Raw genomic sequence first — 15867 nt, 5'->3', positions numbered from 1 at the left:
TCTACCCCACTGACCATTTTATTTCACCTTTTAAAGTGTTAGAATATCTTGCATCACTAAAACAGAATGCTAGAATCTTGAATTTCACTGACTTAAAAACTTAAACATTAAACTTGCTCCTACATTGTCTCTATGCTCACATGAATAACTTGTGCATTCAGTGTTTGTTTGGTTTTTTTTGGGTTTTTTTTTTTTTTTTTTTTTTTTTTTGCCATAATTTGGTTATAGTGGTTTTTGTTTAGAAGGAACATGCTGCAAGTGTCCCAAAGTGTCTCAGTGCATTATGGTGCATATAGCATGGTGTTGAGTTCACTTGTTCTATTCTCCTTTGCCTTTGAAATGAATGGGTAAAAGATGAAGCAAAGGAATGCGTTCTGCTTTCCTTGATAAGCCTGCCTTGTCATGTTTTGTGTAAATGATATTCAAGTTTTATCAAGGAAGATCCTTCAGGTTGTGTTTAAAGCTCTCTATAACTCCCTAGTCCTGTATACAATGGATAGAAATTTTTGCAGCTCTCTCTCTCAAAATAATTACTGTTCTCATATCCAGTTCATTAAGTGAAAGTCCATTTTCCTTAACCTCTTCCTTCAAGCTCTTGTAAGGAGACATGAACTGTGCCCAACATACTTTTAAATAGTATGGTTTAAGGTCTGGAGTAATTTAATCTTTCTGTGTGCAAATCTTCAAGAGATTTAACCAAGAAGTTCTAGCAGACATGTTTTGAAAGAACAAAAATTTATATATGTATGTATGGTCTTAACAGTCATGCTTACATATACTCACAAAACAATTTTGGAGCTCTTATATATATGAAAAAACAGGGCAAGTTTCTCTGCCATATACTCATTTTCCATGAATTATGTCAGTTTTGTGTTTTTGTCCAAAACCAGCTCTGATTTATACCATCTAATTTTGATCTTAAAAGGCCAGTCATCTAGGTATCTAGTCTCTTCACTACATACATGCCTGGAGGCTATAAAGCGACATCTAGTTTAGTTAAATGTATACTCACTTGGGGATTTGCCCTTAGGCTATGGGATTCCCTAAAGTTATAAATTATTTCCACGCCTGCAGTACCAAAGAAGAGAGGGACATAATATCATGCTATAATTAGAGATTTATAGATATTACATAAAAGAGTGGTATTTCAGTTACTGGCAGTCACATATGTGTCAAAGTAACGCTGTGCTGACTCCTGGCTGAAAGCGCTCCCCTCTCCCTTGGAGCAACAGGAGAAACAAGCACATATTTCCATGTGTTACAGATCTTGCAGTGCACAAGTGTATTTTGGATTCAAAATATACTTCCTCAAGAGGGAGTTCTCATCTTTTAGTGGCAGTAGAGATTATCAAAACAGATTATATGCCCAGGTAGCAAAAGCCTGTGGTTGGGTAGCTGAAAATTCTGCATTTTATTCCTAGAAGTATTTACACTTTTGCTTGGAGTTGTGTGTTTGTGACTGGTGATCATTGTAGAACTAAATGGGCAACATTTGAGGGATTAAAGTACTAGACCAGTGTAAGAAAAAACTGTCTTTAGCTTGTCAATAACACAGACCTTTTTCTCTTTCCTAGTACTGACCCGTCCAAGACCACATAGTGATGACTATAGTACCATGAAAAAAATACCTCCCAGAAAACCAAAGCGAAGTCCAAATACAAAGCTTAGTGGGTCTTATGAAGAAATACCTGGACAAAAGCCTGGGGATGTAAAAAAAGCAAGCACAGTAGTTAAACCAGGTGTCTATGACACTGTGACAGTACAGAGAGCAGCTTCCACTGATGGACCACAACACGGCGTGTTGAATCTCTTTATGTCACAAGAAGAGGAGGAAAATGAGCCTGTCTACATTGAAATGGTAGGGAATGCAGTGAAAAGCAGTTCTGCTGAAGTGGAGAGTCCAGAACAAGGAGAGTCTGTATATGAAGAAATGAAGTATTTTCTACCAGAAGAAGGAAGCAATGGTAATGGAATAATTCCAGTAGTGACTGGATCTCCTCCTCTGTTGTTTGAAAGCAAAAAAAATATTAACATTGAAGATGGAACATTGGATGGAAACAGTCAAGCAGCTTTGATCTATAAAGACTCATGTGACATTCCAGCCCCTTTCCCTAACTTGCTCCCCCACAGGCCACCACTTCTTGTATTCCCTCCAACCCCTGTCACATGTTCACCGGCTTCTGATGAATCACCTTTAACACCACTGGAGGTCAAAAAGCTTCCTGTTTTGGAAACCAACCTAAAATACCCTGTGCAGTCAGAAGGTTCAAGTCCATTATCACCCCAGTACTCCAAAGGCCAGAAAGGGGAGAATGAAAGACCAGTATCTCCAGGCTTGATTGTGTTCAGTGTTTCCACCAAAGTGACTCCTCCTTCCACACCACCTCCTCCACTGCCACCACCCCCTCCTCCTGTACCACCTCCTGCTTCCTATCGGGCTTCCACACATTTTGCATCTCCTCCAGAGACTTGTGCTAGTTTTCTGATTAATGCAGGGAAAACAGGTACAAATTCAGATCTGCCAAAAGTACCTCAGAGAACCAATCCTGCCCAGCTTGGATGCTCATCTTCTCCATTTTCCAAACTGCCTTACTCCCCAAAGGTGGCAAGAGCAGAGCACAGGAAATTGAACTCAAATTCATTGTCTTCATTTTCATACAGCCCTACAAACTCAAGGTCATTGACCAGTCCCCTTGATGAGTTAACTAGCTTGTTCAACTCAGGAAGGAGTGTGCTACGAAAATCTGCAGCAGGACGTAAGATCAGGGAGCCAGAAGGTAAGACAGTTCTCTGTGCTTCTGTATTGTGCATTTTTTCTGCATCAAAACTTTCTTATCTTGGAATCTGATAAAGTGGGCAAAAATGCAGAATGAAAACCTTGATTGGTTTGGGGTTTTTTTAAAGGTCTGATGTAGTCATAAAAAACACATATAGAATATAAATGACATATAAAAGTTTCAGGTTGTGTCTGAGGTAAGACTTGTCTGATAAAAGTCTTCAGATTTTGTCTGAATACCTGTTTGTTGAGATACCAAGTTTTCTTCTACCAAAGTGTTTGTATGACATGAGTTTTAATATTCTTTTAACATTCCAGCTGTCTCAATGAAATAAACACAGATGTTACATTGCGTGAAAAATGAGTTTATGTTATCAAATTATAAAAATACTTTGAATTAAATATATGGCTGGTAGATGTGCTTTACTTTGAAGGCTGTCTCTGAAAGTTTGATTTCATGATTTCCATGAAATTCTGTATTTGGAGATACAGTCTTCATTAGTCCCCTAAATAATGCTTGGACAGAGAGTTATGTGGTGAGCAATATTTAAAAAATTAAACTAAATCCTGGTCTCAATAACAACACCGACTCCAATACTTTTGGAGTACTTTACTCCATTACTTTTCTGATTAAAAAAAAAAAATAGTTTCCTATTGAAAATATTCTGTACACTTTATATGGAAATTTTTTCCCATAGTAATATCTCCTAAACACAAAATTTTGTGAATTTAAAATTTGGAATAAGAAAATCTCTAGACTGTTTTCTCTGCTTCTTCACTTCTATCTGTCCAAACAGCTTGTCTTAATCAAGAACTGTGCGCAGCATATTCAAAATAAGCAATACATGAACATAGAATTACTTAGGTTTGAAAACAACATGAAGAACATTAAGATCATTGAGTCCAGCTGCAAAACTAACACTTTCCATGATGTCAGCTATCATAGTTTTCCAGCTGCACACTTTCTAGCTCCTCCTGTTTTTGCCCATGCTGCATACCTTGGTGCAGATGAACTTCTGTTGGCCTGTTGATGTGCCACCTCTTTGGGAAGAATCCCAAGTCGTACTTTTGAAATACAAAACAATCCTGTAGAGAACATGATGGATTCTCTTATTATTCATTGTCCATTTTCTTAAGTACCTACTGCTCCACACTGTATAAGTGTGTCTGTCTGCTACCCTATATCTCTATTCCTAACAACCTTGGCAGCCTTCAGCCAAAATTGCTTTCAACCAAATAAAGCAAGGAGATAAAGGTCGCAAAATTAACTGAGTTTCTACAAGATTCATGAAAGGTATCGTCTAGGTTGAGACAAGAAACATTCAGCTATCAGAGAAACTACAGTGGACAGAACGCTTGAGTCCTCCAGACCCCGAAAAAGCTTTAGCTGGACCTTGCTTGTTCTTGTATGCCAAATTCAATTCTGTATGTTGAATGAGCTATGAACTGAGACTTTATCAGTTCTCAACTTCAAGAGAATGGTTTTTTTCTTATGCTAAGTGTTCGAATTGATGAAATTGGTAAAGGAGTTGTTACAGTAGTTTTTCTTGCTTTGACAAAATTACTCAATAACATTCACTGTCTATAAATATATGTAGAATGTTTTCTGTGGGTTTTTTGATGGTTTTGTGGTTGATTTTGTTTGGTTGGTTGGTTTTTTAAGTTAGGAATGTTGTTTTATCATATAGTTTGTACATTTTTATCTGCTGTGAAGTAACTATCAAAGTTAGTTCTTTGGATGTATCTTCTCAAGCCTCTTTCAATGTACCTGGTGAGAAAGTGTTGTAAACCACTCCAACCAGGTCAAAAAAAAAAAAATCTTTACCTTAAAATAAAAGTTGCTTTGGAATGGAAGATTTTTGCAAATGCAATGATCAACTAAACATGACCAAGATAGAGTTCAGCTTGGGTCTCATGTGGGTTGAAGCTAGTGCATTAACAGAGGGTACCATAAAAAAACTCTAAATTTACTTTTCACATGGAAAATGTACTTCTAAATATTTCATCAAGGGAGCAGTAAGTATGAAAGATCAAAGTTCAAGAAAGATATACAATAAAAAACCTGAATCAATATTTTATGAGCTAGGAAGCTACTGTATACTAAGTGCAGTTACATATGAATAGTTCAATGATAAGTAGATGGATTGAAAGCAGCTAAGAAATACAAGTGAACATATGTGTGTGTTTTTGCAATTTGCCTTTTTTCATGTACTTCAAGTGTTCATCTATTTTCTAGGGTAACAGCTAGCAAAAATTTATTTAACCTTTCATACAAAGTAATAAGATGGCAGTCATCAGAGATGACTCCCTACAAGTTGTGTAAAACTAGAAGGTGTCATGTGCTACTTCTGATATTTTTATCACCTCTTGTCTAATGCATATTAAGTTCCTAGAAGATTCCTCCCTTTCTTTTTATCATTTTTAGTATTTTATTTATGTGCAATAATATGGTGAAAAAAAAAATTCAATAGAATTTCATGAAAGTAGAAGGCATGGCCTAGAACAGCACTCTATAATGTGCAGTTTCCTTTATTTTCAGAAGTTATAACCCGTCGACAATCTTAACTAAAACTAGAAAGTAAAACTGTGGGACATTTTGAAGTCAGGGAGAGTTACCTATGGGAATCATGGAGTTTCTGTATGGGATCATCAGCCTTGGAGATGAAAGCCTCCTTGCCAATACAAGAGCAATACAGACAGATCCCCCAGCATGCCTCCCTCTTGCCTGGAGGAGTAATTTCAGGGCCTGAGAACACTTATGTCCTTTTGGCTCCTGACCTCTTTGTGAGAAAAGCTCATCCAGAATTACAGTAGAACACATTTGTGATTTTCTGATGTGCTGAAGAGTTATTGTGAACTGAACTGAGGGCATTGTCTTTCAGAAGGGCAACAACCAAAAAAAAAAATCAAATGGCAACATTTCTTTTCTTAGTGGTTGAGCCTGGCCTTTTTTAAATACAACACTAGCCCCTGCTGGTTCAAACAATGATCCAGATCATATAGTATGCAATTTCATGCAAAATACTTCACATGTAACAGAAGTTTTTTGCTCTGCAAAGCTGTAACAGGTGAGAACCTAGATAAGGTGATTTCTCAAAGGTTGGGAAGAGTTGTCATTGAAACTGCAGCTGTATTGTTACGCAGGGATTTGTTTTTACCCTATATAAAATGAGACTTGAGAGCAGATAAGTGATAATACACAGACATACAAGTCTTTTTTGTTCTCTGTGATTTCTGGAAGTGAAAATTTTAGTTTGCAACACAGACTGAAACTGAATGGTCATGTGCAGAACCCCTACTCAAATAGACAGGACCTGAGATTTGAAAGTAGACCTCATGAAACCGAATTCAATCCTTTGATCACAAAACAGCACTCCTTAGCAGGATAACCAAATATTTTTGACTATTCAACATATAAGACATTCCTTATATAAGGAAGAGACAATTACACGTTTAAGCATTTCTTATTAAACATTTATGAGCAAGGACAGAATTTTCTGTTCCTCAGTGTGGAGGAATGATACTCAGATTTTGCTAGGTCGTGATGTTATTTCTCTTAATTGGTACAGTTGATATTAAATTATTCCATGCAAAGGGGAATCATTTCACCTTCAGAACAAAGGTAGAATAAATCCTAACCAATCACCCATGCTTAGATTGTCAGAGTGAGTATCCATGTGGATTTTGAAGGGGAAGGAGTAAAGTATGCTCCTTCCAAGGAGGTATGATTTTACCTTAACCTGGGTGAATTTCTTACCATTAGTCTGTTGAGATGAAGACACAATGTTTTCTCTTCTTCCCATTTGTTGAGAAAAAATTTACATAGATACTTAACTTCTGTGTCTGAGAAAAAGAAAATACTCAAGTTTGCAACCCCAAATCTAAGTACCTAAGAAGAAAAATTGCGAAGACATTTCCTTTATATATGTCACCAATGTAAAGGCATCAAGTTTTGTGAAATATTGTTAGTGTTTCAGTACAAGTGAATGTGTATGACTTAAATGTATATTCAAGTCTATCCATTCTTCAGTGACCTATTGCTTTCCAAAGGTTTTGGTAATAACAGCAGAGGTGTGGAAACTTTAGATTGTTAACAATTTATTTTTATCAACACTGTTATCGTTTGTCCAGTATCCTTGATATCCATTCACTATGTGAATCCTTTCTTCACTTACTTCCTAAGTGATATATTTTCAATATGATTTGTGAAGCAGGTAGCTTCACATATCAGTGACTTATTCCACATTCTCCAGTTCAAACATTGAAAGTCACAGGAAGATAGCTACAGCTGACAAATAATACAGATATTTAGATCTACATTGGGACTAAAGCTTGCCAAATACCCTCTGTTGAGATTGACTCAATCTCAACTTGGAGACAACAAAATGCAATGTATATGTATGAAAAGTACTGTCCTGTCAAAGGCAGGTATCCCTTTGATAGCTAGTAAATAATTTTCCCTTATCATCAGGTAGAGCAAGCTATGGCGCAGCTAACATCTGAACTGTGGATTGCAAATTAAATCCCTACTTGTGCTTCTGTGATGAAATCCCAGGCCTTTTCCCTCTAAGCAACTCAGCTTTTTGTTTTAAGCAACTTAATTAAGATAATGATCATATCTCCATCTCCTTCCTATTTGTACAATGAAATAGATATACTTTCTTTGTGGCAAAAGCTAAAAACTTACAAACCATGAGTAATACAAAAACCTGTGTTTTCACCTTTTATCTTTTACTTGTAAATGCTGAAGGAATGATTGTATAAGGCATCAAACTTCTACATCTTTAAAGTAAAATTCTCAAATCATTAAAACTTAGTCAATTAAGCTTCAGCACACTGGCTGCCAGGGCACTGCTGACTCATGGTCAACTTGCCATCCACCAGGACCCCCAGGTCCCTTCCTGTGGCACTGCTTTGCATCTTCTTGTTCCCCAGTGTGTCTCTACATCCAGGGTTGCACCATCCCAGGTGCAGAATACAGCACTTGTTTTAAACTTCACAGAGTAGTTGATTATCCCTCTCTGCAGGGCCTCTCTGCCCTCAAGGGATTCAACAGCTCTTGCCAGTTTAGCACCATTGGCAAACTTACACTTTCCCTATGGACTACCTGCAACTCTCAATCTGAATCTCTTGCTGTAGGTGCAGAAAAGTGGGAGGAAGCACTGCTAGTAAGAGTTCAATGCAACTTATTACAAAAATGTCCTTTCTTGGCTAGCCACAGGTGCCCTATACAGAAAATTACACAGGAGTAGACAGAACTGCTGGCAATACAGTTGCCATTCAGCCCATGCTAGGTGATTTTTCTGAGGAAATAATTGTGGTTTCTATTATTGCAGCAGAAAAAGGTTAGAAGAGTCTAGAGAAAGTACACTTGATTCCTATTTTCAGAATATCTATATAGCCTGTACAGCCTGAAAGATACTACCTTAGTCTGCAGTCTTCTCCTGATCTAGAAGTATGCCATTATCTGGATAATGTATCACAGAAAACACCTGCTGTTTCTGGATAAACACAATGTACCAAGAATAATTTTCCATTTCAGAATGTCTGAAAACGAGTGTATTTACTGCTGAAGACTGTTCTGGGTTTCTGTTATGACTTTTTTTTTCACTAAAGTATTTCTGGTTGACTTCACTGTTTGCTGTTACAGCCTAAAACCACATAATATGTAGTTTTTGTTATCTGTTCCAACATGTGAAAGAGGCTTTGTGAGTGATTACCATAAATAATTTTAACCCAAAGATTATTAGAAGAACAAATCAAGTCTAATTTTCAGGTGGAAAAAAATAGGTTATTATCATAAAAAGTCACATTTATTTTGCATTTTAAGTGCTTGTATTGATCACAAAGAAAAATATCACTCCATTTTTTGATTCCCCATGACCTTACACTGTAACTATCTATGGCTATTAGAAAGGGATCCTAGAGCAGACAGCACCTTGGTCTGACCCACTGCAGGCTCTCTCATATTCATACCAAGTCACTGCTGAAGAGGAGGAGCACTAAGGAAAAGTAATTGCACTGACTTTTCTGTTCCATTTTTATGGCCCATTTCTGAGAACTGCAGTCATTTCTTTTAAATTACTGACTCTATTTTGCATCCTCTCCATTGAGCTGGTTTTACTTTGTGCCCACTTCATCCTGTCTGATACTTGAGTACAACAGCTGCACCATACTGGTTCAGCTTAGTGCATTTCAAACCCAAAGTTTTTAATAATATCTCACTTTTAATTTGACTTGAATCATTCAGGTAGACATTTACAGGATTTTTATTTTCATAACAATGTCTTTTCTTCAATATCTGATGTGACATCATGGTTCCAAATTCAGTAATGGTTCAGAAAGCTGTCTCTTTACTAACAGTGTTATGGGCTTCTTTAAATAGTAAGAATCTTATTTGTAATTCACAATGCAGAACCACAAATTACTTTGTTTAGGAACCACTACAATATTAATTGTAAACCAATTGTGAGAAATTTGCCATATCTAAGGGAAAAAAAATTGATTTTTACCACACTTATGTCCCTGATACCAAAGAAGAATATGGATATTTGGCAGCAAATGTCATGTCATTTCATTTTAAAGGAATTCCAGCATTTGAAACATAATGAAGAATGAAATATGGACATATATTTTAGTGAAGGTCTCTAATTAAATTCTCAGCTTGAGTGAGAAATCTCTTCAGTTGTTTTTAACTTATTTACATCCATCCCAGCATTAAATTATCTTTTGTGAAGAACCTCAGTAGAGAACAATAATTCCATTTCACAGAAAATGTCAAGATTGTGACATTTATATTTGTTTTTGGCTGAAATGAAAATCAAGCTTTCCAAAATTCTGTGCAGAAGTAAATATTCTTTCACGTCCAGGCTTTCAAAAATGTTTGTAAAGTACAGAAACGGTCTGCCTCAAAGATGGCAAAAATGCTTCTTACTGAAGTAAAATGCTTCTTGCTGAAAATGCTTTAGCAACTAAATGTGTTGACCTTTTTTTAGACACAGATAATTTCAATAGTAGTCATTTCAAGATTGGTCATGTTGGCATTTAGGGGAATGATTGTCTTATAAACAAGCCAAGCTACTTCTAAACTCCTTGGCCCAGGTATCCCAGAGCTGTGCAAACTCCAACCCCTCAGTGATGACCCAAAGTTTTTGGCAGGACTCATGCAGCTCATGAAACTCTGCAACCCTATCGACCTGGATGTGTGGATTATGTTCTAGTTCCATCATTGGAACCTTGTGGGGCTGGATGGAGAAACAAGAGAAGACAATTCAAAAGAGACTGATAAAAAGACTTGATCATAAGTGTGAGGGTACCCTGACCCTCATGCTCTCTCCACACTGCTACACTCTGATGTGAGAGTAGTCAAGTGCTTTGGAGCACTGGAGATAGGAGTAGCATTTACAGGAGTTAGGGACATCGGCATTCTTCCTGGCCCCACTAGTATATTGAAAAATACAGAAACCTTAAGTTCAGTGCTCTTTTGGCTTGAGTTTTCACTCATTTTTTAAATGAAAGGCATGAAAATTAGTTTTATCTTTTGTCTGGTGAAAATTTTAAAACAAAAAAACTGTATTAAATTAGGCCTGAAGTTTTACGTTTCATTATTTCTCCTAGCTCTTTCCTTAGGGGCTGGTTGCAGAACAATACTGACATAATAGTAGCATTTAGTGACAGTTTTTAGCCATTGATTATCTGCATTTGTTCACAGTATGGATGTTTATCACACTGCATCTGCAATAGCCATATGTTCTTGCTTTGAAGTTAATGGCAGTGTCATTGACCATCACTCTATCATTTCAAAATGAACTTAAAAACAAACTAAATAGATATCTAAATTCATTTTTTGTTTTAGAAGCTGACTTGGAAAGCAAAATATGAATGTTGTCTGAGAATTTTTCCAGAACAGCTGTCCCTATTTGGTGGGCAGGATTACAGTACAGGTGAACCAAAAACGTTCCTTGGATTGCTCCTCAGGATATGCTCAAACAATTTATCTACTCAGTCCAGTGCAGTCACTTATACCAAGACTTCTGAATTGCAGTCACTGACAGAGTATGAGATATCCTGAAAAATATCTGTAGAAGCATTCTGGGAGCAGTAAATAGAACTGATGTGATGCTTCTAGAAGTAGCAAACCCTATCTGTTTGTTTGTGGATTTTTACGTTTATTTTTACAATATTTGAAATTGTGTTTGAAGGGAAGGAAGGTTGAGACAATGTCTTGTCACACATTTCTTTCAACAGCAGATAAACCCCAGCAGTAAAGGCTGTTCTATAACTGAGATACCATAGAGAAACTTAAACATACTTAAATGTTCAAGAACTGCTGTATACACACAAACTTGAAGAAAACAGCTTAAAAAAGGGAAGCTGTGTTTCTTAGCAAATTGTCTACTCCTTTTCCAGCACACCAGCAGGTTTTTAAACATGCAAATATAAAAAGTAGACCCATTGGTCAGCCAATCAACACACCTGGCAGTAAATAAAACTATTAACAGAATAAAATCAACTACTTCTTTTTCATATTAGACTTGAAAAGGTGGGGAACATGGGGACATGGAGGGAACAAAAGTTTCTTCTAACTTTTAGAATATTGTGCCAAGGATATTGTGCCAAGCAGTGGGACAAGGACTCCCCTCCTTCCTGCCCTGTGGTTTGGTATGGACTACAGAATGGCCTTCAGAGACCACTTCCCAGAGAAGATGCAATGAATGAAATCCTCAGTCTCTGAAACATGTACACTGACTGGAGTCCAGCTCACTTACTGCACTGAGAAGATTTTCCAAATTTTTGCTCAGATACTATCAGGCAGGAGAGATGGCAGCCTCTCCAGATATTCTTCATCCTTTACCAATGCTTGAGAAGGCTGTTTTCTCCACTTCAGAATGGTATTCTTAGTCTAATGCTGGGGAAAAAAAACAACAAACTAATTCAAATAATCCAGAGTCCTCCAGATGGGTAAAAAAAGGCATTTATGTTATCCCTGCCACACTGGCTCTGAGAGTTTATCTGATGCAGGGATGTCCCTGGCATTGCTTCTAGGAAAGAGGGAAAGGTTTGTAGCTTGTAATGATTGACACTGAAATAAATGTAAAATGAGAGTGCTGTCTTTCTATCAGTACAAATATATCAGAGAAGAAAGCAGAAGAAACCTTCTTGTTCTTGTTCTGTACTTTCCAGAGCTGTGATTTACAAAATTATAATTGAGGTGATGGCTCTTAAGGGCTGAAACAGACCTAGGAGTTCCTACAGCTGCTTCTGCAACCTCCTTCTTACTACCAGCCTCAGCCTCTGAAATTTGGCTGATTGGTATCAAACTAACACAAAATTCTTCAGAGTAGCTCTTTCCTCAAGCAGAGTGAGTTTTGTCACTTGATATTCTTCATGGCCTGTGTCTCCTCTCTTTGCTTTCCAGTGTTTACACAAAGCTTCCACAAATGCAGCTTCCCTGACAAAATAAGTGGCCTGTTTCTGTATTTACCTGCTTCATCAAAGAGTGTGGCCTCTGGAGTAGCTTGTAACACCATCTGATAGGTCCACTTGCACAGCTCAGAGAGAAAGGATGCTGGAAGTGACTGTACAAATTCACTGCTACCTTCCTAGGAGCATCACTGGTGGGGGGAGAATCCTAGACAATTGCTGCTGTAAGGGTAGGCTTTGTGAGGTGAAATAAACCAATGAATAATTATTGCCTCTGATGGCAGTGGCAGCCAGCAGCACAGCTAAAAGAGTGAGACAGGCAGCACATGCTAATAGGCTGGGGGAATCCTGTCTTGACAGTTTTCAGCCTGCTCCATTTCTTTCAGCAAATAAGATGCAGCTGTTTGCCTCCAGCTCTCAGCAGACAAAGTAAGCAGTCATGTTACAGGGGGTCACGGTGTGACTTCGTGTGAGTAAACTGAATTACTCTGAAGCAATATGCATTTATCCAGCAAAAGGACACCCAAGGCAGTCTGTGCTGAGGGTAGCTAGCAAATGCCACAGACAAAGAATGTCTCAACAGTAAGTCAGAGCAAAACAGGAAACACCAAGTGTAATAGAAAAGCTACAACAAAACATAGGGGTAAACATTTGAGCCAAAATAAATTGGCCTGTTCTTATTTAAATTTCTTCTCCCTTTCCTTCATCAAACAATATCTGCAAATTTTCTGAAATCGTCATATTTTATTTTTTCCCTACACTTCACAACATCCACTTGTCACAGTATATGTAAAAAAATATCCAGGGTCAGCCATTAGGATTCAGTGTATTCCTAACTTTCCCAAGAGTGACAGCACACTTAAGATTAGATTAGAAATCCTTTCTGCCTGCAAAGTCTTGACTTTCAGATGTTGGTCAATAGGATCCATCAGTTCTCTTTTATTAACATGTTTAATGACAAGCTGCTTGATTTGAATTTACATTTTGCTGGATACCTGCTGAAGGTTTTAAGGAAATTGAGTTATTTAGCTTTTACATTCCATGGTAGCACAGGTACAAAAAACTTCTGTACTAAATTAATTTATCTGCAAGAATTTATGTTTTCCTGTTTTCATAGTTGCTGATACAGAACATATAACTGTGGATCTTGATACCTAAAACTGTCTATTGATAATTAGTTACAGAAAGTCACTTTTTTCCATGAATGAGGAAATAATGTTTGATTTTATACTGAGATTGTTTCAGTTTTAGAACAGAGATACATTCTGCCTGGCTTGTGACCCTGAATTTCCTCAGCTGGAAACTCATCATTAGCTCCCTGTTTAATTAAGGAAAAGAAATGTGTGCCTTGAAAGAATGGTCATGTCAAATCATACTGAGAGAAATGCATGACTTCATTTATACCAGAGCAGACCTAGGGAGAATCTGCTCTCCCTGTACAGTCACAATGAAACCTTTAAATGTGGCTTCAGTAGAAGCTGTGCAACAGTTCAGTGCTCCACCAGCCCCATATGATTTTAAGGCAGATTTTTTCTTTTTTTTTTTTTTTTTCTTTTTTTTTTTTTTTTTTCTTTTCTTTTTTTTTTCCCTGAGATAGATACTGACCACTGATTTTTGATTGTGGTAACTAGTGCTGTCAAAGTGAAGCACTGTATCTGTTTTACTAAGTGAGCCAATGCCAGGGAATGTCCTTGGAATGGCATCTCACTCCTGTGCACAGTCAAGTGCAGAGCAATCCCCAGCATTTGCTGGGACCTGACAGGCTGGCTCCCTTCCAGACAGATCTGGGCGTGGTTCAGGAAAAGACACAGCCCCAGGGACTGTTCCCAGTGGATGATTTGGATTCCTGTCTGCTGTGGAGAGCAAGAAAAGTGCAGTAGTACTGATATAGGTCTCTTACCATTTGCCTCAGGGCCAGAGAACAGTTGTAATCACATTTGAATAACCAGGATAGACAAAGCAAGCAGTGCTGCACAAAGCATCCAAGGTAAGCATGAATGGGATCCAAAACCTGCTGAAAGCAGTGGAGCCTTCTGTTGTTAGTAATGAGCTTTCAGTTAGACTGTAAATGAGCACTAAATATTAAAAGAAGTATTTGAAAAAGAACATATGAGGATATGTTATACATATGGATATACCTACATTTAAAGAAAGGAGAGCAAAACAAGGGATTTGACAGAAAAGTAAAATACAACCCTATCAGGTAAGTTACTGCTGGGCCTTTAATAACATACTGGTTTACATATCTTGCTGTACAATGAGTCTATGATGATTCCACCTGAATTCTGATATTAGTCATTGATTTATATATTGTCTTTAGACTTTCTAAAATAGGCTAAGTATATGATTTCCTTAGAAAATGAATAGTCTCTCAAAATATTTCAGTTTTGTACTTTAATTTGTCATATGAATTGAGCTAATACTGGCTCATTTTCTAAATTGGTGATAAAGCATTAGTTCAGCCTAAATACTACTTATGAAATAACTATGATGCTTAGGATCATACTTTTTATGTTTAAGAAAAAAAAGTTTTATAATAGGATATTTGGAAGTCATAGCTCAAGTAAGAGTTTAAATAAATCTTTCTACAAAAAAAGTTCTAGCATGTAGACTTCCAGTATATTGGTTTCTTTTAAAAGTGAGATAGTGACTTAAAAATGGGGGGTGGGGGAAAGCAAATACATTGATTTATATCACTGCCATACTCTGATTTATTTTTTTTTTTACAAAATAAATGTCTGTCCATCCTGTACCTTACGACTTTATCTTGAGTTTTAAACTCAGTCTCTTCCAAGAGTACTAATAACAAGTAACTGAGGGCTTCATGCATACTGTTCCTCGTGCACTTTTCAAGTAATGCTGATGTAATTAATTGTGGATTTGTTGGAATATGGAGCTTGCTTTTAAGGAAATAACTGTTACACCTGGATTTGTCATCCTCTGATTAAAAGCACTGTACATGTGGTTGCTCCCAGCTAGTAAATTTGCTACAGCTGAGGGACAAATGATGCCCTCAATCCAAACATGCATACATCCTTTTTGTCCATACATCCTCATTAACTGCAAGATTAGTCAGAGTAGGACTTTACTGAGTCAGAGATCCCTTTTTGGCAAATAATAATCAAAATACTGTTCACTTTTGCAGACTCTAGATTTTCGCTTAAAGCTTGTATTCCTCTTATAATCATGAACTTCCACCATGCTCTACAGCTGATACCTCTTTGTAGCTAGCTTCTTCCAAGTAGGCATGGATGGCTCTTCAAATAAAATTTATTAGCAGCTGAAAACTGTTAAGGATGTCATTACTTTAAAAAAATCATATTGAAACCTGGTCCGTCTAGTGGGAACAGCAGAGCACAAGTTGAAACAAAAATCTAAGATTTGTCATGTTGCTGAAGATGTTCAAATGTAGGAACCATAAGAGTTTTTTTCCTGTGTCTTAATATATTTCTGATAGTTTCAGAATGTTGATAAGGGATGAGAGAGCACTACATACTTGTTTGATGTTTGCAAGTTTTGGTGGCAGAAGGAGCACGTCAACATTTATATGGAGAAAAGTCCGAACTTTTATCTTAAGTGACTACGAAAACATGAGGGGAAAGTGCTTTTCAGACCAATACTTGACAGTTAAAATAGGAATCAGTAGGAATTTTAAATAGAAATATTAT

General features: G+C 37.1%; 1 protein-coding gene across 1 annotated transcript in view; it reads left to right on the top strand.

Annotated features, from left to right (window-relative positions):
* MYO16 (myosin XVI) overlaps positions 1-15867 on the top strand; it is a 275699-nt gene that overhangs the window by 237079 nt on the left and 22753 nt on the right. Inside the window, exon 32 of the mRNA XM_041472384.1 lies at positions 1575-2777. Coding sequence (XP_041328318.1) covers positions 1575-2777 — 1203 coding nt within the window. The remainder of the gene's footprint in view (positions 1-1574; positions 2778-15867) is intronic.

Source organism: Pyrgilauda ruficollis, unplaced genomic scaffold (assembly GCF_017590135.1).
Source record: "Pyrgilauda ruficollis isolate IOZ18807 unplaced genomic scaffold, ASM1759013v1 scaffold29, whole genome shotgun sequence".
Taxonomy (NCBI): Eukaryota; Metazoa; Chordata; class Aves; order Passeriformes; family Passeridae; genus Pyrgilauda; species Pyrgilauda ruficollis.
Note: the sequence above shows the minus strand (reverse complement) of the source record. Positions and strands in the feature narration are given on the sequence as shown.